General features: G+C 42.2%; 1 protein-coding gene across 2 annotated transcripts; it reads left to right on the top strand.

The window, feature by feature from the left end:
• The first annotated feature begins 1,417 nt into the window (after nt 1-1,417).
• Nucleotides 1,418-5,604, top strand: LOC105963021 (uncharacterized). 2 transcript variants are annotated; one of them, XM_012987376.2, is made up of 7 exons: nt 1,418-1,753; nt 2,348-2,743; nt 2,855-2,968; nt 3,282-4,551; nt 4,660-4,775; nt 4,993-5,105; nt 5,265-5,604. In XM_012987376.2, the coding sequence occupies exons 2-7, from the start codon at nt 2,380-2,382 to the stop codon at nt 5,370-5,372; spliced, it is 2,085 nt and encodes a 694-aa protein (XP_012842830.2). In that variant the 5' UTR covers nt 1,418-1,753; nt 2,348-2,379; the 3' UTR covers nt 5,373-5,604. The 2 variants fall into 2 exon arrangements, with proteins under 2 accessions (XP_012842830.2, XP_012842828.2); XM_012987374.2 differs by having other exon boundaries at nt 1,695-1,752; nt 2,346-2,743; nt 2,852-2,968.
• Nucleotides 5,605-22,523: the final 16,919 nt, after the last annotated feature.

The raw sequence follows: 22,523 nt of genomic DNA, 5'->3' as shown, positions 1-22,523 counted from the left end.
ATTAATTAATTAAATAATGGATGGTTGATGGTCTCGTGGGTTGTCTCCATGAATGGACAAGCTTAAAATAGACACCTCACCCCAACCCAACCCCCTATTTTCATATATAATTAATATAAATATAAATTTACACTAAGTAAATCACACTCTTATATAGTCAGTCGATAACAAACCACCCGCATGGGTGTACTTCAACTGGTTCCGGATGTGGTAAGTTGGTGCATGATCCTAGGATCGAATCCTGGCAGCCGCAGTGTGGGAATTTCAACTCTAATGAGGATTGGTTCCTTGAGGGCACCAGGTCCGGGTCCGCTACCTTAACGGGCCGTTGAATTACCATGATTTACATTCCTCCATCAATCCTTGTCGGGCAAGGGATGGGGCCTGGGGCGAGGGATTTCGCCTTTTGGTGCAAGTCGATAACAAACCATTCCAAACAGTTAAAACTAGGATATTGTGGACTTTTTGTAACTGCACTAATCCAAAAATGTCAATAGAGTGGACAAAATTAAAGTTACCTAAACAAAATTACGTCCAAATTGGTTTATGATAGATATATATCTCTAACTTTTTAATTGCCATAAAAGGAAGATGTGTATGTAAGATAAAGGAAATGAAGATGATTCTTTGTGGATAGGTCAATCCACTAGTTATTGGTGGATCATATTTAGTGCTTGGTGGCCCTAATACTTAATATAATAATGAAATTGGAATAATGTATTTGTAGATCATTTGGACCCATGTTGATTCTTTACCAATTTCACAAGGATAAGTTGATATATCTATACATAATATGACATATATGTACATATAGGGGTGTATGTTGTTAGTATAGGTGAATGAAAAGAACTATCTATATTCCATCAATTTTAGTTTTAGATTGATTTAGTCATGAAAATCGGATGGAACAGATCAGAACTTTTTTTTTTCTTCCCAAGACTCTAATTCTAATTTAGTTCTAAAAAAATTCGATAAAAAGACACATCTTCCGAAATTGAAATGACAAAATATGTTTAAAAAATTAGAAGTTTTCCGATCGAAATCATTGCATTTTGGAATATCCCTTTTTGTGGCCGCATACAACACAAAATACATAATTTTCTAGAAATGAAACTTTCGGAAGTATTTGAAGTGTAGATATTAGAAGAAAATATAGAATTTTCAGATATTAAAATTAGATCGTAAATCAGAACCTAATACATTGGATAACCCTAAAAATTCTAATGGCATATTTGTATTTTATTTTTTCTCTTTTAAAAATTTCAATTATTTTTTATCTACTAATAAATTTTATTAATATATTTGTTATTAACAATTTAAAAAAAAAATGAAGATTTTAATTTTATGCGCGTGGGCCATGACGTTAACATATGAATATGATGTAAAAAATGAAAATATTAATATCCAGAGAAAAAAGGTACCGGAGCTAAAGGTTAAAAGGGAGAGAGAACCGTCAACCGTGGAATCACCGGCATGCAATTAAAGCCTACGTGGCAGCCGCTCAGCCTTTCCTGCTTCAATTTGCGCAGACTTCTGAAACCATTTCTCTCACAGCCTAAGTCGGTTGCCATTTTCTCTCATTTCTCTCTCTCACACACACGCACACGCACGCACTGTGTGCGTGTGTTGGAGTCTCTATATAAATAGTGTATATATTCCCTGGAGCAGAAAACAGTACTGTAGTGTATTATTCCGTAATTAAGAGAGAATTGGTTTGATTCAACCTGCTATGTATTGAGTGGGTGAAAAAAAGGTATGTGTGACTGACTTTGTTGATTTATATGATTTCCTGATTAATTGTATAATTTTTTTAATTGCTTTTTGACCTCTAAATATCCCTATTTAGGGTAATTGAGTTGCTCAATTGCAGAAGGATTAGCTGATGGAGTTTTTTTTTGATGGAATTGTTAGCTGTAATTATGCTGGAGAATTCATGAATGATTGTGTGAAGAAACTCTTCTTATTTTGTTAGCATATGAAAAAAGTATATGATTATGCATATGAAAAAGGCTAAATTGGCATTAGTTGTTATACAGGGTATCTCCTCCAATTAAGAACATTTAACATGATCAATCTCGAAAAAATAAAGAGAAGTAAAGAAATTCGAAAGATAAATCATTTTCGTTCTGTTTTAGTGCTTCTCTTAGATGCCATATATGGCGTGAAGTTTTAAATAAATCTACGTCATTCTTAAAGATTTTGTAGTAGGGAAATATTGGATCATAGGTAAAATTCGTTAGGATATATGAAATCAAATCGAAATTCGATGTGTTTTTTTTTTCTCTTATGGTTTTCGGAATATCAAGGTCTACTAAATGACTTCCTTTGCTTGTCCGAAAAACTTCAGGATTCTTGGTGATAAACTATATAAAGGGACTGATGACGAATACGAACACTGAGGATCTTGATTTAGTACTGGCGTTGGATTCTCGAAATTACAGAATCCAAACAAGGCTGAACAATATTTCAGGTGCAGGTGTAAATGCAAACGCAAGAGGGGATATGGCATTTGCAGCCCCGGATCCCCTGGCTGAATTAGTTTGGTCGCCACATAATGGTTTGCGTCTTAAATCGGCTAATTCGGATGTGGCTGATAAAAGACCCTTTCTCATGTGGAACGTGGGAACCAGCTGTAATGGTCTTTCGCCGTCGCAGTATATCATATCCAAGGAGATTAAAGATGATAAAACTGTTGAAGCAAATGACATATTTAGTGATAAGGCTGTTAGGTTCTGTAATTGGAGTAAGTCATCTTTTTTTTCTCCCGTAAATCATTAGATCCTTTCCTTAATCGATCTGTGTGTATTTTTTTTTCTGCTTATTGAGAAATTTTTGGGAACTGTTTATTTAGAAGAAGGTGATAGTATAATGGAGGAGGAAGTTGGAACCAGAGATGATCTTCGGAAGGAGGAAAATTTGTGCCGTTTGGAGAATATCGAAATTGCTGAAATGAGCCAAAAGAGTGCTGGTATGAAGTGCTAATACTTCAATCTGTTTTCACTTAGTATATTTGTTATGTGAACCCTTGATGACCTGGTTTTTTGTTTTCTTACATCTCATTATGTTTTTCACTTTTTCTTAGTATTTCATATGATTTGTCGAGATTTCTGGTTGCATATTTTTAACTTCATGAAAAGTTAGAATATCATCTTCTTTTACGAATATTTCTGTGGATACACTTCTTCTCAAGATATATATAGTTCTTGTGATTAGAATTCCATTTATCCTCTGTAAAATTTCATCGAAACATCTCACTAATTTCTGCTGTTTGTTTACTTTAGGACTGGATACTTCAGCAAATCGGATAAGTGATTGTAAGGTTGACATGACAACGAATTCGCTATCTCCGAAAGAACCAGATTATAAACTAACTTCAGCTACTGTAGAAGTGAACAAGAATAAAACCGACATGCCCAACAGTTCAGGTGAGATGAAAGTTCATGAGGAGAATTCTCGTTCCGTTGAAGGATCTCCAACAGGTAGTAGGGTTTTCTTACATCAAGACAAGGGGAAAGAGAAAGTATTGTCCGATGGTGATAGAAATGTGGGACCCTCAACAGATGACGAGGAGAACACTCACGAGAGTGTCGAGAGTTGTAATAGCGCTGTATTATATTGTCCGAAAGGTGTAAAAAGGCAGAGCTGCGACAATCTGGTTCTCGAAAGTAAGAGGATGAAAAAAGAAGATTCTTCGTTTATACTCAGACACGATAGCTCTTTCATGAATTGGATATCGAACATGGTGAAGGGTATATCCGATTCTAATAAAGAATATTCCCCGTTGGAAGATTCTCCGTCGGCCCACCTTGCTCTGACTTTGGCTTGTTCGACTGATGTTTATGGTAAGAAAACACATGATTCGAAAAACCTAAGTATGGGGTTCCAAACCATATTCCAGTCTTTGTCGTGTAGAAACACAACTGTAATATATAAGGACAAAGAAGAATCTAGAGTTATGGTGGCTGAAAAATCATCACCCGAAAGTCCTTCTCTATCGAGTGAGAAGGACAAGAATAACTCTTCTGGTTTATGTAATAAAGAAGCAAATCCAATCACTGTTGGCCAGACAAGTAAACCCTGGATATTCTCTGAATATGTTGAAAATGAAGATTTGGCGAAAAAAGGAGTGATGGAATCTGATTCTTCAGGTGAAAAGACGAATATCACTGCAGAAATTAAAGCAACTCCTGACAAAAGTAATCCTCTCACCAGTTTGTGGATTACTCGCCTTTCTACGAAAAATCCTAGGTTAGAAAAGTCGGACGTGGTTACTCGAAAAGTCAATGTTGCTCGAGCGGTGGATGATGTTTTGCCTATTGATCGGAAAAAGCCGGTTTTAGGTAATTCTTTTCCTAGTTATCGGGCTTGGAATGTGAAGAAGTACTACTCGAGCAAAAGTGTTTCGACTGTGAATGAAATCGGAAGAAACAGTACTCCTAATTTGGCAAACAATGTAGAAGATAATCGAAACTCACAGAATAACACAGCTGTATCCTCGAAAGTATTTCATGCAATAAGGAACTTGCGTCTTACTCGTGCTGATATTCTCAGGTAAAAAAAGGTGTCTTTATTCAATTAATTCTTGAAAATAGTTCTGTTAAACCAATAACCGGAATTTTGATATACATTAATATTTTTTATTTTATTTTAATAATTCAGATGGATGAATTCGGGCGTGTCTTTGTCGCATTTGAGTGGTTTTTTCCTGCGCCTTCGGCTTGGAAATGTGGAAGCAGGACAAGAGGGAGGTAGTTACTATGTTGCTTGCATAACAGGTATATTATTAATATACATGTGGACTAGTTAATATCAGTTTTTTAAGCATTATGTATAAATATAAGTTTTGGGATTGAAGTAACAACAGCAACAAACATTTGATTGAGATTGATAAGACAGGAGTTTGTTTAGCCCAGACAACTAAAGCTGCTATTTTTGTGTGTGTTTGTTTGTTTTTTCTCGACGTTTATTTACTTTTTTCCGGTCGATGAACAGGGGATGGTAGAGAACATAAAGGTAGCAGATCAAAGAAGTCTGTGTTGGTGGATGTTGGTGGGATTATATCATCTGTTGAGAGTCAGTATGTTTCCAACCAGGAATTTCTCGAGGTTAGTTTCTGAGCCAGCCATGGTTTTTATTTTTCCCTTATTATTCATGGTCCAAATTCTCGACTGAAATTTCTCCATGTATTTCGGTTAAACTGAACTGGAGTTGAAGTTGAGCTCACTCTAAACTGAAATTTTTTCGATGTTTTTTCGGTTTGGCAGGATGAGATTGAGGCTTGGTGGTACAGAATTATGGACAGTGGTTGCAAGATTCCTTCATTAGATGAGCTCAACTCTAAACTCAAAGACAGGCATATTTTGGGGTTTTAGTAATATTTATCTTTTTGTCCTTATATTCACTGCAACCTTGTACTAAAACCAACTCCATGGTTAGAACTTAGAACAAGTGATTTTTTTTTTTTTTTTTTTTCCCTAAAGAGAAACCCTACTCTTCGGAGTGGGTTAATTAGGCTAAAACCCAGTACATGTATATAAATAAGAATTCATGAATATTAAATTATTATTATTATGGAAAATATAAATATCATTAATTACTAGTTAATTGAATCTGAGAAACTATTCGATTCCCTCTTCATGAACAGTTTCTTGATATTCTTTGTGTGAGCCTATAAATGTAAAAGAATTCCCCCATTGAAGCCACTCTTCGAAGCACGCCGATCATGGCAGCTAACGACGGCAATAACGATATTTGGAATATTTTTGACTTTTTTAACCCATCTAACCTTTCAATAATCATGGAGGAAGCTTCGAAAATCAGATTCCAGGACTATGCTTACTGTAACTATAATCCGAAGGCCCTTTATGAAAAGATCGCCGAAAGAATCTCCGACGGAAAATGGAACACGAAAAAGGCTTACGGCGAGATCATGAAGGCCGTCACTGTTGGTCTTGTGAGAGGAAACATAACTCAGCATCAAATCGGAAAGATTCCCGGTGCTGGTGGTTTTGGTCGCGAGAGTATTCTGAAATTGGGTGCTAATTTCGGCATCCAAATCCGAAAGAACACCAACGAAAAAATTCAGTGCTATCCCGACACCCTGACTTTCGTCAGATTTCTCTCTCTGTTCCCTCATTTCGCAAGCTGTGCGTGCATGATAATCCCTAGCAATCTGACGCAGAAAATCCCGTGCAACGGAATTTATTCCGCATGCATTCTGCCCGTCGGGATGAAGCACAGCGGCTTCGCTGCGCTCATTCCGGCGGGTCCCGATTACAGAGCGGTGCGGGGTTACCTCTCCGTTGCTTTTACTGCTTTCATGGTAGAGTTCTGGGATGTGATGAATCCGAAAAAATCGAACCGCGCTCCACAGGTGAAGTTCGAAGAGCAGTTCCGGTTGACCGAAACCGCAATTGATGACGGGAGAATGAGCGACGAACGGAGAATTACTGCTTTGAAAGTTGCCATGGTCAACTCTAGGGTTTCGTTGGACCGGATTCTGAGAGTTGTGGGTAATGTTCGTAGGGTGCATGGTATGGCGGTGGAAGACCCTGGGTTGTACAAAAACGACGCCGTTTTGGAAGGTGATTTCTGGAAATTAGGGCACACTCGTGAAATTGAAGATGAAACGGGAATCAAGGCTGCTGCAGAAATTGAGGGTATCAAGAAGAAATACCCTGATTATGGTGAAGTTATGGATCACGCAAGCTGCTCTTCTGTCTCTTCTTCTTCAATTGATGCTGCTACTTCTGCAACTGCAGATCTTCCATTATTTACTGAAACTGTTGTTTTTCCAGGTTTGACTGGTTTTCCAATTTGAAAAATTGATGTATTGACAAAATTTAAATGCGTTTTTAAGTTTGTAATAATGGGGCTGTTTATTTTGCATGATGCATGCATGCATGATTGATCAAGTATTAAGAAAATGTTGTTTGACAAGAATGTCCTTGTCAATTTTCACATGCTCTATTATCTTTAGAAAATAAGAAGAAGAAAGACAATTAGGGCCAAATTCGTTTTTCACTCTTGGTTTTTCATGTTTCTGTATTTCGGACATGTTTTGTGTTCGACATTTGAGGATACCTGTCGGACACCTCATGGGCCAGTTTGCAATTTTTAAAAAGTTAGAGACATATTTTAATAGCAGTTTTTTTTTTAATATTTGTTGTTGTTTCCCCAATTAATTACATGATTTAATTATCAATTACAAATTATTAGTTGATTTATTTTGGATATGTTTATATAGCATATTTATATTTATAAATCTTCCTGTATATTTTTAATATTTGCATGTTTTCGCCAAGCTTGCGTATACCCATCATTTGGAGTATGTATTTCCTTGTGTTCGTTTCCCCAGTTCCTAGTATCACCGTTTCCGTCTGATACGGGCTTGTTTGACAATTAACAAATAAGCATAAGCCCATTAGGATAAGCCCAACATGATAGGCCCACAACGAAGAGCCCATGACGACTTAGCTCGGTATTATGAGCGAGGTCGCCGTATGGTGCGAACCTCGGAACCACATGGGAGTACTTTAACTCGCCAGCCCAATACCAAAACGGGGTAAGGCGAGCCCAGGACAATACGGGCCCAAAATATATGACTTGGAGGAGAAGAGAAAACCCTAAAAAAGGAAAGCCTTGGAGGCCAAGCTTTCCTCATCTATAAATAAGAGAATCAACACACACACACACGAGAAATATATCCACTAATTACTATTACATTCACACGTTTTTCCTTTATTCCGATCACTGACTTGATCGTCGGAGCTTTCCCGCCGGGAACCCCTCCCGGCGTTGCAGGTTTATTCACCGGAGTACGGACGAAGCTGGCTTGAGGAGGACGAAGACCTACGGACCAAATCAAGTGGCGCCGTCTGTGGGAAAGAATCTAGAAATCTTGGGGATAACTTCCGGGAAAATATCAGATCTACCCCCCGGAAGTCCAGATCTGAGCTATCAACGTAGAGAACAATGGAGGAAGGAGATATCATTGCCCGGAATTTGCAGAAGGATTTAGACGCAGTAGCTCGCAGTACACCGGCTGATCCATCGTCCGTTCAGAAAGATAAGTCGGGGTGTAGCTTCCTTACACCTGAGAAGGAGGGCCGGATCCCTTTCACCCCAAGCAGCCCCTCTTTTGGTTTCCAGGATGGCGAAGCTGTTTCGAGAAGACCAGCCGCAACCCCCGCCCAGGCTCCCAATGAACGTACATATACCCGGGACGAGGTAGAAGTCATGATCACCACGGCCATCCGAAATTACGCCCAATCCTTACCTCAGGATAACCGACCCAAAAGGGACCTGAGACGCTCTCCGAACGAGGGGCGAACTGATGATGAAGGCGACAGTTATTCGGAAAATCGAGGAGGCGACAGTCATGGAGTCAGGACCGAAGTAGACAGCCTGAGACGTGATATGAACGAATTAAAGGCCTTACGGAACAGGACAATGCGAGATCTCGTGGGATCTAGCCCTTTCGCAAAACACCTCGATGATGACCCCATACCCGCTAGCTACCGACCCATTTCGTTCGAGTACAATGGCACATCGGATCCCGCCGAACACCTAAGCCGTTTCAACAATACGGCATCACTTCATCAACTCACGGAAGGGGTGAGATGTCGTGCCTTCGCCACCACCCTAGCCGGGCCTGCTCAGGCCTGGTTCGGTTTGTTGCCTTCCGGGAGCATGCAATCTTTCGAACAATTTGCTAAGGCCTTCATGAACCAGTTCGCCAGCTCGAAAAAGTGCAAGAAAACCTCCCTATCGTTGTTCAGCATCCGCCAGAAGGAGAAGGAAAGCCTCAGGAGTTACATCAAACGGTTTACCTCGGCCACCCTGGAAGTCCCGACTACCAGTGACGAGGTGCTCATGGCGGCCCTTTCACAAGGGTTGAGAGATGATGAATTTTTCCGAGCTCTAGCGCTGGAGCCATCACCTGATTTCGATAACTTATTAGAAAGGGCATCTAGGTTCATTAACTTAGAAGAAGCCCGCCAACAGAAAGTGGAGGAATCTCACCAAGCCACAAACGTACGGGTTAGCGAAGTAAAGAGAGGCAAGGAGCCTATGTTACCTCGCAGGGATGCTAATATTCCTAGTCGGAGTATTGTCCCGGAGGCTAAGGGATCTCGGTTCCAATCATACCAGCCCCTTACAGCTCCCCTATCCCAGGTGCTATACGCGATCGAGAAGAGAGCTGATCTGCGGTGGCCTCGAACTGCTCGCGGAGCCCCCCGTCGAGATCCGACATTGGGTACTTTCTGCCGTTTTCATAACGAATACGGACATACGACCGACGACTGCGCACATCTGAAAGACGAAGTGGAACGTCTCATCAGGGATAACAAGATTGGGGATTTTGTGAAGATAGATTCACCTCGGGGGCAAAAGCGTGAAGCCCAGTTCGGGAACCCGCCACGAGCACCGCCCCCACCGCCAGCGCCGAAAAGAGGGTACATTCAGATGATTTCAGGGGGTCCTACGGGAGGAGATACCCACCGGGCTAGGAGACGTCATCTCGGTAGCCTCAAAAATAATCATGAAGTTTGCCAAATCTCTACACCGAAGCATCGTCAATATCCCACTATCTCGTTCGGTCCTGAAGATGAAGCGGACTTAGACGATTTTCACTGTGACCCTCTCCTCATCACGATTAACGTGGGAGGATACGACGTCGCTCGCGCCTTCGTTGATCCCGGAAGTTCGGTGGACGTCATATCTTACGAGTGCTTCCTACAAATGGAGCTTGACCTCCCGGTTTTCCCCGTCACCACAGCGATATTTGGGTTCACAGGAGGGTCCCTGACGCCGATTGGACAAGTTAAGATCCCTGTCACTATAGGAACCCCACCTCGAACACGCACTCAAACTGTCAATTTTGTCATCGTTGAAGGGTCGCCGACCTCGTATAACATCGTGATAGGACGACCAATGTTACATACCTTTCGGGCGGTCCCTTCGACCATTCATCAAAAGCTTAAGTTCCCAGTTGATGGGATGGTGGGAGAGGTCGGGGGCGACCAAACCCAATCGAGATCGTGTTATGTCGAAATGGTTAAGATAGCAGAGAAAGGCCGACGCGATACCCTCACCAAAGAAGATTTGGGAGACGAGAAGCGTCCCCGAGTTGACCCAGAGGATAAAGTTAATCATGTGCAACCTATGGACGAATTGATGACGATCGACCTCGTCCCAGGCATGATGAAACAAACCCGGATCAGTAAGGATTTAGAACCACCTCTCCGAGACGAGTTGATAGCATTATTACGGTCTAATGAAGACATATTTGCTTGGCAACCAAGTGACTTGACCGGTATATCGCCGCGAACTGCTGTACACAGGCTCAATTTACGGCCTGAGTGCAGGCCTGTCAAGCAAAAACGGCGACACTTCGGTATCGAAAAAGACGAAATCATACAGAAGGAAGTGCAGCGACTTCTGGAAATCGGGCATATCCGAGAAATCCAGTTCCCCACATGGCTGTCCAATGCGGTGTTAGTACAGAAAGCCAATGGCCAATGGCGAATGTGTATCGATTTCAGGGACTTAAACAAGGCTTGCCCAAAGGACGATTATCCCTTACCTCGCATAGATCAGCTTGTAGATGCCACCGCTGGATGCGAGCTACTTAGTATGATGGATGCCTCGCAGGGATACCACCAAATTCCGCTAGACGAAAAGGACCAGCCAGCAGTAAGTTTTGTCACCGCCACGGGGACTTACTGTTACGTGGTGATGCCTTTCGGCCTGAAAAACGCAGGAGCCACGTATCAACGATTGATGGATAGGATGTTTCGGGCCCAACTCGGACGCAACATTGAGGTCTATGTTGATGACATGTTAGTTAAAAGCAAGAGGCGCTCTACGCATCTCGCCGATCTAGCTGAGACCTTTGCAACTCTTCGTTTATATGGAATGAAGTTGAACCCTGCTAAGTGTGCATTCGCAGTACAAGCTGGAAAGTTCCTGGGATACATTGTTAATCGGGAAGGCATCAAGGTAAATCAAGATAAAGTGGAGGCTGTACTTCAGATGACACCTCCTCGTTCTATCAAGGAAGTCCAATCCTTGGCAGGAAAAGTTGTAGCCCTAGCTCGGTTTATATCGCGAATGGCTGATAAGAGCCTGCCTTTCTTCAAAGTGCTAAGGAAAACAGCTCAGTTCGAATGGACCACCGAATGCCAGCTCGCATTCGAAGCATTAAAACGATCTCTTACTTGCCTGCCGATCCTTAGCACCCCTGAAAAAGGTGAAACCCTGTTTGTATACTTGTCAGTGGGTGATGAGTCCATCAGTTCGGTTTTGTTTAAGGAAGTTAATAATCAACAAAGACCGATCTACTATACTAGTAAGATCCTCACTACGTCGGAAAGCCGATATTCTGAAGTCGAGAAAATAGCATACGCGCTGGTCCTCACTACGCGACGGCTCCGGCCTTATTTCCTGTCGCATACCATGGTGATTCGCACAAGCTTACCCCTTCGGCAGACCCTAGGTCAACCTACCGCGTCAGGGCGAATTGTTAAATGGGCCATCGAGCTAGGACAGTACGAGATTCAATATCAACCCCGTACCTCGGTCAAAGGACAAGCGCTAGCGGATTTCATCCGAGAAACCACCAGGATACCCATCGAAAAAGAGTGGAAAATTTACGTGGATGGTTCATCGACAACCTCGGGAGCGGGGGCAGGGATAATAGTTATTGATCCCACTGGAACGGAAGTCGAGTTTGCTGTTAGGTTACCTCGGGTCTCCAATAATGAAGCAGAATATGAAGCCTTTATCCGAGGTATGGAGATCGCTCAAGAGCTCGGAGCGCGCGTGGTGCGAATATACTCCGACTCTCAATTGGTAATACACCAACTTGAAGGGGACTACGAAATAAAAAACGATAGAATGAAGAGTTATGTAAATAAAGCCCGAGCTGTGCAAGAAACTTTTGAAGTCTGTACCATGCATCAAATTCCGAGAAACGACAACCAGCGAGCTGACTTCCTCGCTAAAGTTGGGTCGTCAGTTGTCGATTGTATTGAAAGAAAGATCACTATCCTTATTGCCCCTACCCCAACACCGGGCATAATGGTAATAGACGAAGAGCCCGATTGGAGAACGCCTTTGTTCAAATACTTCAGAGGAGAGCGAGCTGGCACCAAGAGAGAGCAGCACCGCTTGGCATATAAGGCAAGGCACTTTTTCGTACGGCATGGGACATTATATAAAAGAAACTTCACCACGGTAGATGCAAGGTGTTTGGGAAAGCAGGAGATAAAGCATGTTCTGGATGAAGTACATCGAGGTGGTTGTGGTGAGCATGGAGGAGCTCGGGCCCTCATGCAGAAACTACATCGGGCCGGATATTACTGGCCTGGCATGAAGAAGGACACGCACCGATATGTTCAACACTGCATACAATGCCAAAAATATGCCTCGCTCATCCACAAGCCGGGGGAGGAAATGACCATCATGAGTGCTCCATGCCCTTTCGCCCAATGGGGAATCGACCTGGTGGGGCCATTCCCTCAAACCACGGGTCGGAAAAAGTTCATCATTGTCGCGGTAGACTACTTTACTAAGTGGGTCGAAGCTGAAGCCCTATCGAAAATCTCAGAAGACGAGGTCATGCACTTCATTTGGAAAAATATCTGCTGTCGCTTTGGCCTACCTCGAAGCCTTGTATCGGACAACGGCACTCAGTTCAACGGCAAGAAAATCCGAGCATGGTGCGAAGAGATGAAAATTGCACAAAAATTTGTAGCAGTAGCGCACCCCCAGGCCAATGGACAAGTGGAGTCCGTAAACCGGAGCATTGTCAATGGATTGAAAAAAAGGTTAGACGAGCTAGGTGGAAGTTGGGTAGACGAGTTACCCTCCGTCCTCTGGTCTTACCGGACCACAACCAAAGCAGCTACTGGCGAAACACCGTTCCGGTTAACCTATGGAACTGAAGCAGTTATACCGGTCGAAGTGGCAATGGACACGCTCCGCATCGCCGCATTTGACGAAGTAACAAACGATGATGCTTTAAGATCACAGCTGGACGAAGTTTTCGATCTCCGGGAAACGGCGTATTTGCACATGGAAAGAAGTAAAAACTTGATCAAAGCTCGGTATGATCAGGGGGTGCGGTCCCGCTCATTCCAGCTCGGAGACCTCGTCTTGCGACGAGCTGACGCGCTAAAACACACGGGAAAGTTGGAGGCTAATTGGGAAGGACCATACACAGTTACCAGGTGTTTGGCCGGCGGAGGGTATGAGTTGGCAGACATCGACGGGAAGCCGTTACCTCGGGCTTGGAACATAATACATCTGAAACGCTTCTTCGCGTAAAAAAAAAAAAAAAAAAAAAAAAAAAAAAAAAAAAAAAAAAAAAAAAAAAAGAGAGAGAGAAAGGAGATCGAGGCAATTACGCCAGCGAAATCGAGACACACCTTGTACAGGCAAAACAACCATTAATAAACATCCATTTTCCGATCTGGGCTAGGCCCCGTGGTTTTTTCCCTCCTTATTTGGAGGGTTTCCACGTTAAAAAATCCTTGTGTTATTTATTTAAGTTTTCATTGTGGCGTTAACTCGCGTGTTTCATTGTGGCGTTAAATCGCGTGTTTCATTGTGGCGTTAACTCGCGTGTTTCATTGTGGCGTTAAATCGCGTGTTTCATTGTGGCGTTAACTCGCGTGTTTCATTATGGCGTTAACTCGCGTGTTTCATTGTGGCGTTAAATCGCGTGTTTCATTGTGGCGTTAACTCGCGCGTTTCATTGTGGCGTTAACTCGCGTGTTTCATTGTGGCGTTAACTCGCGTGTTTCATTGTGGCGTTAACTCGCGTGTTTCATTGTGGCGTTAAATCGCGTGTTTCATTGTGGCGTTAACTCGCGTGTTTCATTGTGGCGTTAAATCGCGTGTTTCATTGTGGCGTTAACTCGCGTGTTTCATTGTGGCGTTAACTCGCGTGTTTCATTGTGGCGTTAACTCGCGTGTTTCATTGTGGCGTTAAATCGCGTGTTTCATTGTGGCGTTAACTCGCGTGTTTCATTGTGGCGTTAAATCGCGTGTTTCATTGTGGCGTTAACTCGCGGGTTTCATTGTGGCGTTAACTCGCGTGTTTCATTGTGGCGTTAAATCGCGTGTTTCATTGTGGCGTTAACTCGCGTGTTTCATTGTGGCGTTAAATCGCGTGTTTCATTGTGGCGTTAACTCGCGTGTTTCATTGTTGCGTTAAATCGCGTGTTTTATTGTGGCGTTAACTCGCATGTTTCATTGTTGCGTTAAATCGCGTGTTTTATTGTGGCGTTAACTCGCATGTTTCATTGTTGCGTTAAATCGCGTGTTTCATTGTGGCGTTAACTCGCGTGTTTCATTGTGGCGTTAAATCGCGTGTTTCATTGTGGCGTTAACTCGCGGGTTTCATTGTGGCGTTAACTCGCGTGTTTCATTGTGGCGTTAAATCGCGTGTTTCATTGTGGCGTTAACTCGCGTGTTTCATTGTGGCGTTAAATCGCGTGTTTTATTGTGGCGTTAACTCGCATGTTTCATTGTTGCGTTAAATCGCGTGTTTTATTGTGGCGTTAACTCGCATGTTTCATTGTTGCGTTAAATCGCATGTTTTGTCAAAGGAAATAACAGCCGAAGACTAAGCTCAAAACACAAAGTAAACAGTTTGCTAAGATTGAGTTAATTCAGGTTCGGAAAACACTCTGCCAAAGTGACTAATCATTCTCGAACATACGGCACTAAAGTAAAAGCAGCCCTGGCGCACGAAATAAACGAGATGGAGACAAGTAAAGCACTTTAATACATTGAAAACATTGACAAAACGAAGTAAATTGTTCAAAATATAGAAGGAAAATGCAAGTACATGATACAAGGAATAAAGTACAAAAATTCAAGTACAGAGACAAATGAAAAACGATTAAGTGTTTTTGGGAGATTCCACTCCGGCTTCGCCTTGATTCCCGGTAGGCGGGGGAGGAGACGAGACGAAGCCCGACGGCGCTTTGTTGAGACCTGCCATCGCATCAATAGTTTCAACGTCCCCAACTAAGTCAGTAATGATCACCGAAGAGCTCCCTTGGCGAGAGAAGTCTTCGACAAGCTCCCGATGTACTTGCCTCCACCACTCTAAGTCAGGGTCTTCGTTCACGTCCCCTTCGAAACCGGGAATCACATCGTCAGGTAAGTCCTCGGCAAGCTCGTTTTCAGCCAAGGGAAACTCAATGCCAGCGCCAGTTAACCGCTTGCGGACAGCCTTCACCGCTTCCGAAAAGAAAAAACGAGCTAGGCCAGACGCCTGTCGAGTAAACGTTGTCGAGCGCCATAACCGGTCAAAGAAACGGCGAACAAACGCCTCCATGAAGCGCAAACCCTCGGAGGAACCTGGGAACAGCCTGTGGCCTTCCTTCACTCCCTCGGTAAAATTGGTGGACGCCTGCACCCCGGCCGCGAATAGCTCGTTAGAAAGGTTTTTGGCTTTTTCCTCTAAAGTCTCGTTGTGAGAAGCCAAGGAATCCTTCTCTGCTTGCAAGACCTTCTCCCTCTCTCGTAATTTCCCCACCTCGGCAAACAACCCCTCTTTCGCCGACTCAGATACTGCCAGACTCTCCTTCAAGCTTCGGATCTCCTTGCGAAGTTGACCGACCTCCTTTTTCTGGTTATCATATGCCTCACGAGGGACGTCATCCCACCCCAAAGGGCCCGAGAAGGCGATCGCAAATTGCTACACACACATAGAAGGCTTAAATAAGACAGAATACGGCTAAAAGATGAAAAAACTAACTCATATGTGCGAGATAAAACCAACCTGCGTTATGTTATGTAACAGCAACTCGAGCCGATCACCTTTGCTCATCTGTCCAAAGTGAGCAACGTCTCGGGGAAGCGCCATGGCTCGGCAGGCGGCGATGGCGTTCTCTGCATTTTGGCAGAGATGAAGTGCAAAATTCGGAGGCAAAGACGACCCAACTTGCCCCGGAGCTGACCCAGTCTGCCCCGGAGCCGACCCAATCAACCCAAGGGCCACATCAGCCCTTCTCTTCTTCGCGGTGGGCTCTTTTTCCACCTGTTCTTCGGTCGAGGAAGGTGGTGGGGGAGGAACGGCAACTATGGCCGAAGATTGCCGAGGGAGTTCGGGCTCCTCCACACGCGGCCCACCTCGGGGACGCGAAGTCCCAACATTTTTCTTAGAAGGCCTTTGCCTTAGGGCTCCCTCTTCAGGGGACTTTTTCTCGGAATCAGCAACCACGGGGCGCTGAAACTCAGATGCTTGAAATTCCGGCTCCGATTCGGACGGGCGAGTCGCCGGCTTGTCACCTCGGAACATTCTCTCCATCCTTAAATCTGTTAATGGGATCAAGAAAAGTGTGGTCAGCAAGTACGCAATACCTCGGCAAGCATAAAATACAGCCAAGTAAAAAGCCACAACCCAAAACGAGTGACGAACTATAGCAGAAAACTAGTATCATGCTTAAACCCACCTAAATCCTCTTGAGTCAAGGGATGAGTGCCATTGTCATGGAGGCAGAAGTGGCGAAGTATTGGTGGAAAACTGGTAAGAGTCTCAGGCATGCCATAGCTTGGTTGAAAGTGAACAATCATTTTCAAGAGCCACTCGTCTATCGCTAGGGGTTTCCCCCTCCGCTTGTCGGGTAAAGTGGCGAACCAAGGACACAGGTAAGGGGTATCAGCAGGGTTTTTCGCAAAGAAGTAATGACCCTGCCACCCATCAGTTTTGTTGGGTGGCATTAATATTTTGAAACCCGGGCGAGCCGAGATAGAAATATGGAAAGGACTGGAATTTTTCAAGACCATCACACTCCGAAATCGAGCTGGAGTAGGGATCACACCCGACCAGGCGCAAAGCATGCGAAACCCGGTCATGACGACTATGGCATGAGGATGAAATTGATTAAGGGACACATTGCACAACTGCGCAATCTCAGAAAACCAAGGTGAGATGGGGAAAGTAAGACCGAAATAAAACTGTTCTGAGAACCAGGTGCTGAAACCCGGAGGTGGGTTTAAGGGACGCTGATCTCGCGAGGGCAGTAATAGTTCTACGTCGGTAGGAAGGCCTATATCGCGAACTAAATTATCTAAGTCTACCTCGCTTAAAGTACTGGGTCCCCACTGGTCGTCTGAATCGCGTCCCTCAGACAATGAAGGAGAGCCGCTCCTCGCGGAAGACAAAACGTCATCTCTTCTTTTTCTCTTCGGTTTTTTCAGTAATTTACCCGAAGGGGAAAAATAGGGCCCTTCCTCCGATGAAGAAGAGAGAGCAAGGGTAGGGTGTTCATCTCCCTCCCTGGAAGGCATTCTTTGACCAAAAGGGTCGGGAGAATTGGAAGACATAGGCTAAGAATTGTAAAAAGTAAGGTGAAGAGGGGAGTACCTTTGTCGAAGGAGAAAACAAGCACGGGAGGGAAAGAACTTGGTTCTCGGAAAAGCAAAGTCGCCGGAGGTAAATAAAGATGGGGAGAGCGCAGAGGTGAAGAAGAGGAAAAAATTCTGGAAATTCGTAGAGGTCAGATACTTATAGGGGAAGGAAAAATGGAAACTTTGATCATAACCGTCTATTCGAACGGGTGAGATTCAAAGTAGGTCGCCTCGAATTCGGCGCAAGAAGTGTCGATTGGACTCCCCTAGTAATGACCTAGGAAAGAGAAAAAACCAATCATAACCGCCCACCCGAACGGACAGGATTTAATGCAGATTACCTCGAACCTAGCGCGAAAAGCGTTGATGGAAATCTTCTCATGATGACCTAGGGAACTTGAACCGACCACGCGGGATGTCAGAGCAATTGATGAAAGGTAAAGAAAGGGGGGGCTGAGTACGCCGACGTAAATCTAAATCGAAGTGCGAACTGATGCCTCATACTCCGTATTTATAAAACGAGGTAACGAAAAGCCGACTTGTTTTATAAATAAGGAGTAGGGGGGAGTAGTTGATACGGGCTTGTTTGACAATTAACAAATAAGCATAAGCCCATTAGGATAAGCCCAACATGATAGGCCCACAACGAAGAGCCCATGACGACTTAGCTCGGTATTATGAGCGAGGTCGCCGTATGGTGCGAACCTCGGAACCACATGGGAGTACTTTAACTCGCCAGCCCAATACCAAAACGGGGTAAGGCGAGCCCAGGACAATACGGGCCCAAAATATATGACTTGGAGGAGAAGAGAAAACCCTAAAAAAGGAAAGCCTTGGAGGCCAAGCTTTCCTCATCTATAAATAAGAGAATCAACACACACACACACGAGAAATATATCCACTAATTACTATTACATTCACACGTTTTTCCTTTATTCCGATCACTGACTTGATCGTCGGAGCTTTCCCGCCGGGAACCCCTCCCGGCGTTGCAGGTTTATTCACCGGAGTACGGACGAAGCTGGCTTGAGGAGGACGAAGACCTACGGACCAAATCACCGTCCTTGCTACATAAAATTAAAATTATATGCACTTAATAAAAATTAAAATTATATGCACTTAATACTAATTAATTAAACCTTTGTAAGTTCTAACAATTGTTGAAAAGGAACAACTAATTGTTTAATTATTACTCATTTAACTCAATCTCAACCACCCTCATACTATATGACTTTTTGTAACAATTGTGGAAATTACAATTAGACCTCCTATGTTTCACTTATTCTCAAATCTCACCCCCACAGTTTTCATAAAACCCGCCAATCCAAACTTCAATCTCCATCTCTCACTTTCAGTCTACACACTTCCTCTGCTCTGCATTTCATAACCGCTTCACACACACACACACACAGTGAGACAGAGCGAAGCAGAGTTCAGATCATTCGGTGATTTTTTTTGAATCTCTTCTTTCCCGCTCAGTTTCCCGATTCACCTTGCTTTTGAGGTATAATAATTTCCTAATTCTTTCCATCTGGTGAAATTTTTCGTATGTATATGCATATAGGGTTTATGGATGTCTTTCGCCCCCCCGAAATTGAATTTTGGAGGTTAATAGATCCAATAAAACATGTCAATTGTCTTGATTTTGTTGGTCTTTTCTTGTTGATTTTGATTGTTTTTGTTTTCGTTTTCCCGCCGATGAATTTACTGTGGGGTAAATAGATTGAATTCGGGAATAATCTCTGTGTTAAGTATTTTAGGGTTTCTCTCCCAATGTTTTGATTTTACTTAAGCTGGATAGGTAGATTGAAAAGGAAAATTACGCCCAAATATTTAGAGTAAAATTGAGTGTCCTCTTCCTTTATTTCTTCATCAGTTTCTTTGTTTCTTGGGAACTCAGTGATGACTTTATTTATTCCAGCTACTTAGAGATTCAAAATATTGATAAAGATTTCCAAATCTTGCTCTTTGTATTCATTTTTTCTTTTTTGGGGTTCGAAAATAATTTTGATATATTTTCTGGTGGTATTTAAGGCTTGGAGAAACTATGCAAAAGGATACTAGTTCCGGTGAAACGAGTTTATTTTTTATTTTTTTCAGAGTCGGTATTATCTTTACTCTCAGTACATTGCATTGGATGGAGTCGGTGAATAATATTGGACTTTTGCTGTGACTACTATGCTAGCTGATTGATTAAAGAGTAATTCTGCTGTGCCACTTTTTATGCTTAAACTACACTGTTTCTCTTATGTTGCTAAGTCGAACTATTTCGAGTTTTAACTGTATATAATATAACTTGTCAGAAATTCTGATTTGTTTGCCTTTCGGTTTCTTACACTCCAGGTCCCGATGGAAGTTGATAAAGATAACGAAAGCCATTTACTTCTCGTTGATGACTGTGAGTCAATGAGTACTGTCACTTACGATTTATCTCAGATGTCAATCGCTTGTCGTCAGGCCGCTACCAAAATCAGATTCCAGGACTATGCCTACAGTAGCTACAACTCTAAGACCCTCTGTAAGAAGATCAACGAGAGAATCTCCCGTATGAAATGGGATAGGGATAAAGCTTTCGATGAAATGATGAAGGCTGTCACTGTTGGTCTTGTGAGAGGAAACATATCCGAGGACGAAATCGAAAAGATGGGCTGTGGTGGTGGTGGAGAGATTGTCAGATTAGCCACTGCTTTTGGCATCCAAATCCGAAAGAATAGCAACGAAAATACGGCGTGCGATTCCGACGCTCTGACTTTCGTCAGATTCCTTTCCTTGTATCCTCATTTCGCAAGTCTTTTGTGTCTGATAATGCCTATCCGTTTGACTCAAAAGATTTCTTGCGAAGGAACTTATTCCGCGTGCATTCTGCCTCTAGCAATGAAGCATGTTGGCTTTGCTTCTCTCATTCCTAAGGGCCGTGATTACAGAGCTATACGAGGCTATCTCTCGGTTGCTTTTACTGCTTTCATGGTCGAGTTTCATGACGCTACCAATCCTCCTAACAAATCGAACCTCAATCTACAAGCGAAGTTTGCGGAGCAGCTTCGGTTGACTAAAATTGGTATCAAGAAAGGGAGAATGAGCAACGACTATGATAGAATTTTTATTCTGAAAGTGATTCTGATGAACTGCAGAGGTGCACTGGAGAGTGTGTTGAGGGTGGTGGGGAATGTACGTAGGGCCCACAGTATGGCGGTGGAGGAAGATCCTAGGTTGTATATTGACGAGAATGTTTTGGAGGGCGATGTATGGAAAATCGGACGCACTCGTGAAATTGAATGTGAAACGGGAGAAAGGGCTGCTAAGGCAATTAAGAAGCTCAAGAAGAGATATCCTGATTATGGTAAAGTGGTGATGGATCACACTTGCTGCTGCTCTTCTTCAACAGCTGAAGCTGTTTTTTTTCCAGGTTTGACTGGCTTTTCAATTTGATTTTAATAATTCAAATAAATCATTCAATTTGATGAATTGACACAATTTGAATATGTAAAGGGTTTTTTTTGTATAGTGAGCCCAAATATTTTCTTACACGTCTATCCTTCTTATAGTGTCAAATTTACCTATTGAAAGAGGGGAGTTTTCGTAAGGCAATACATAGTTGAGGGGTTTTTTCGTATGACAATACATAATTGAGGTGTAGTTGTAATTACCCAAACAAAAAAGGATTTTTCGTAATTTGACATTATATCAGGAGGGAGGTTGTAATATTGGGCCTAAAAAGAAAAACAATTAATATACCGAGGCCAAGGTAAAATGAATTTTATTAAATTAAAAGCATGCACAAAATACAAATTGATTTAGACCTTATTAACAGTTGTGGAAATGAAACAACTAATTATGAAATTATTTAGAGGATTTTTTTTTGGGAGCAAATTTGTAACGGACTCCCCATTTATGCCCAAAAAACAGACACCAATTACAACTTGCCATGTGGAAAATATTAGTGAAATATTGGTTTATTATTCTTTCTTTTGTGGGACCACTTTTAAAAGCAAGGAAACTCCTAAATCATGGTTGAATTTGAATACGTGTGATGGATAAGATAAATCCAACTATTTTTTTTTCTTTTGCCACAAACATCCCATCTTCTCCTATGCTACTAAACCACCACTGTAATTTTTCTCCTTTAGTTTTACTGTATTTTTCATTTAACTTTTTTTTCTTCTTTACTATGAATTAAAATACTGAATGTATTTTGCTAAAAATCTAATAAAATAATTTTCTTTGAAACCCTCATTTACTGAAACAATCATTTGCGTTGTTAATAATATTTTGCTTTTTTGATCAATATATATTTATATTTGAGCAAAAAAAAAAATATTCGCACACAAATTTAAAGCATGTCAAAATAAAATAAAAAAATAAAACTTTTAAACTAATGTATAATGTATCTCTGTTCCGGATAGAGTATTGAACTCCAAATAGTTCAAAATTTCATTGAATATTTTAATCAAAGATTTAAACAAACACATATAATTCCCCAAAAAGATTATTATAGAACATACCTTAAAGAAAATTGAATATGATGTTTCTATGTGTTGATAAATATTTTGTCCGTCAATCCACGTCTTTTCTTCTGAAATCGATGAAGCAGCGTTCCTTCGTGATCGTTGTTCTCGTTTGCTTCTGTTCCTGGTCGTCTGATTTGTTCGACCCTACACCCGGTGATAAATACCGGGTGGGTCTTCTGCTGCCATATGTCTTTTTTTTGTATTTTATAATATATTCCCCGCTAGGGTTTACCTTTAGGGATTTTAGAAAAATAAAAAAGGGGACACATGGCAGCAGAAGACCCACCTGGTGTTTATCACCTGGTCGTCTTTGCTCCTCTTTTTTTATTTTGCTCTCTTATGCCGTTTAGTATTCAAAGGAGTCCTAACCTAGATTAGCCACGTAATTGATTAATTAGTTAATTTTTAAATAAGTTAATATTCCACGTGTCAAGCCCTGAATGGGGTCTGCTTTTCTCAAAATAATGGGGAGTCCGTTTAGAATTTAATTCCTTTTTTTTTTGATAATTATGAATTCTTTATAATTCCACTTTTGATAATTAAACCTTTCGTTCGGCAGGTGTAAAAGAAAAAGTGAAAATTGCAATTTAGACCTCCTACTTTCACGATTTGTTCGCACCCACAGAATTTTTATCACAAAAG

Source organism: Erythranthe guttata, chromosome 14 (genome assembly GCF_056151865.1).
Source record: "Erythranthe guttata isolate IM_541 chromosome 14, IM_541, whole genome shotgun sequence".
Taxonomy (NCBI): Eukaryota; Viridiplantae; Streptophyta; class Magnoliopsida; order Lamiales; family Phrymaceae; genus Erythranthe; species Erythranthe guttata.
The sequence above is the reverse complement of the archived record's forward strand: the minus strand, read 5'-3'. Positions and strand labels throughout refer to the sequence as shown.

Bases quoted from the DNA above. Each gene is read 5' to 3' on its own strand.
- LOC105963021 (XM_012987374.2), top strand. From the start codon at position 2,380: ATGACGAATACGAACACTGAGGATCTTGATTTAGTACTGGCGTTGGAT. The intron at 4,552-4,659 runs GTAAAAAAAGGT...TTAATAATTCAG, and splicing joins ACTCGTGCTGATATTCTCAG to ATGGATGAATTCGGGCGTGT. The intron at 4,776-4,992 runs GTATATTATTAA...GTCGATGAACAG, and splicing joins CTATGTTGCTTGCATAACAG to GGGATGGTAGAGAACATAAA.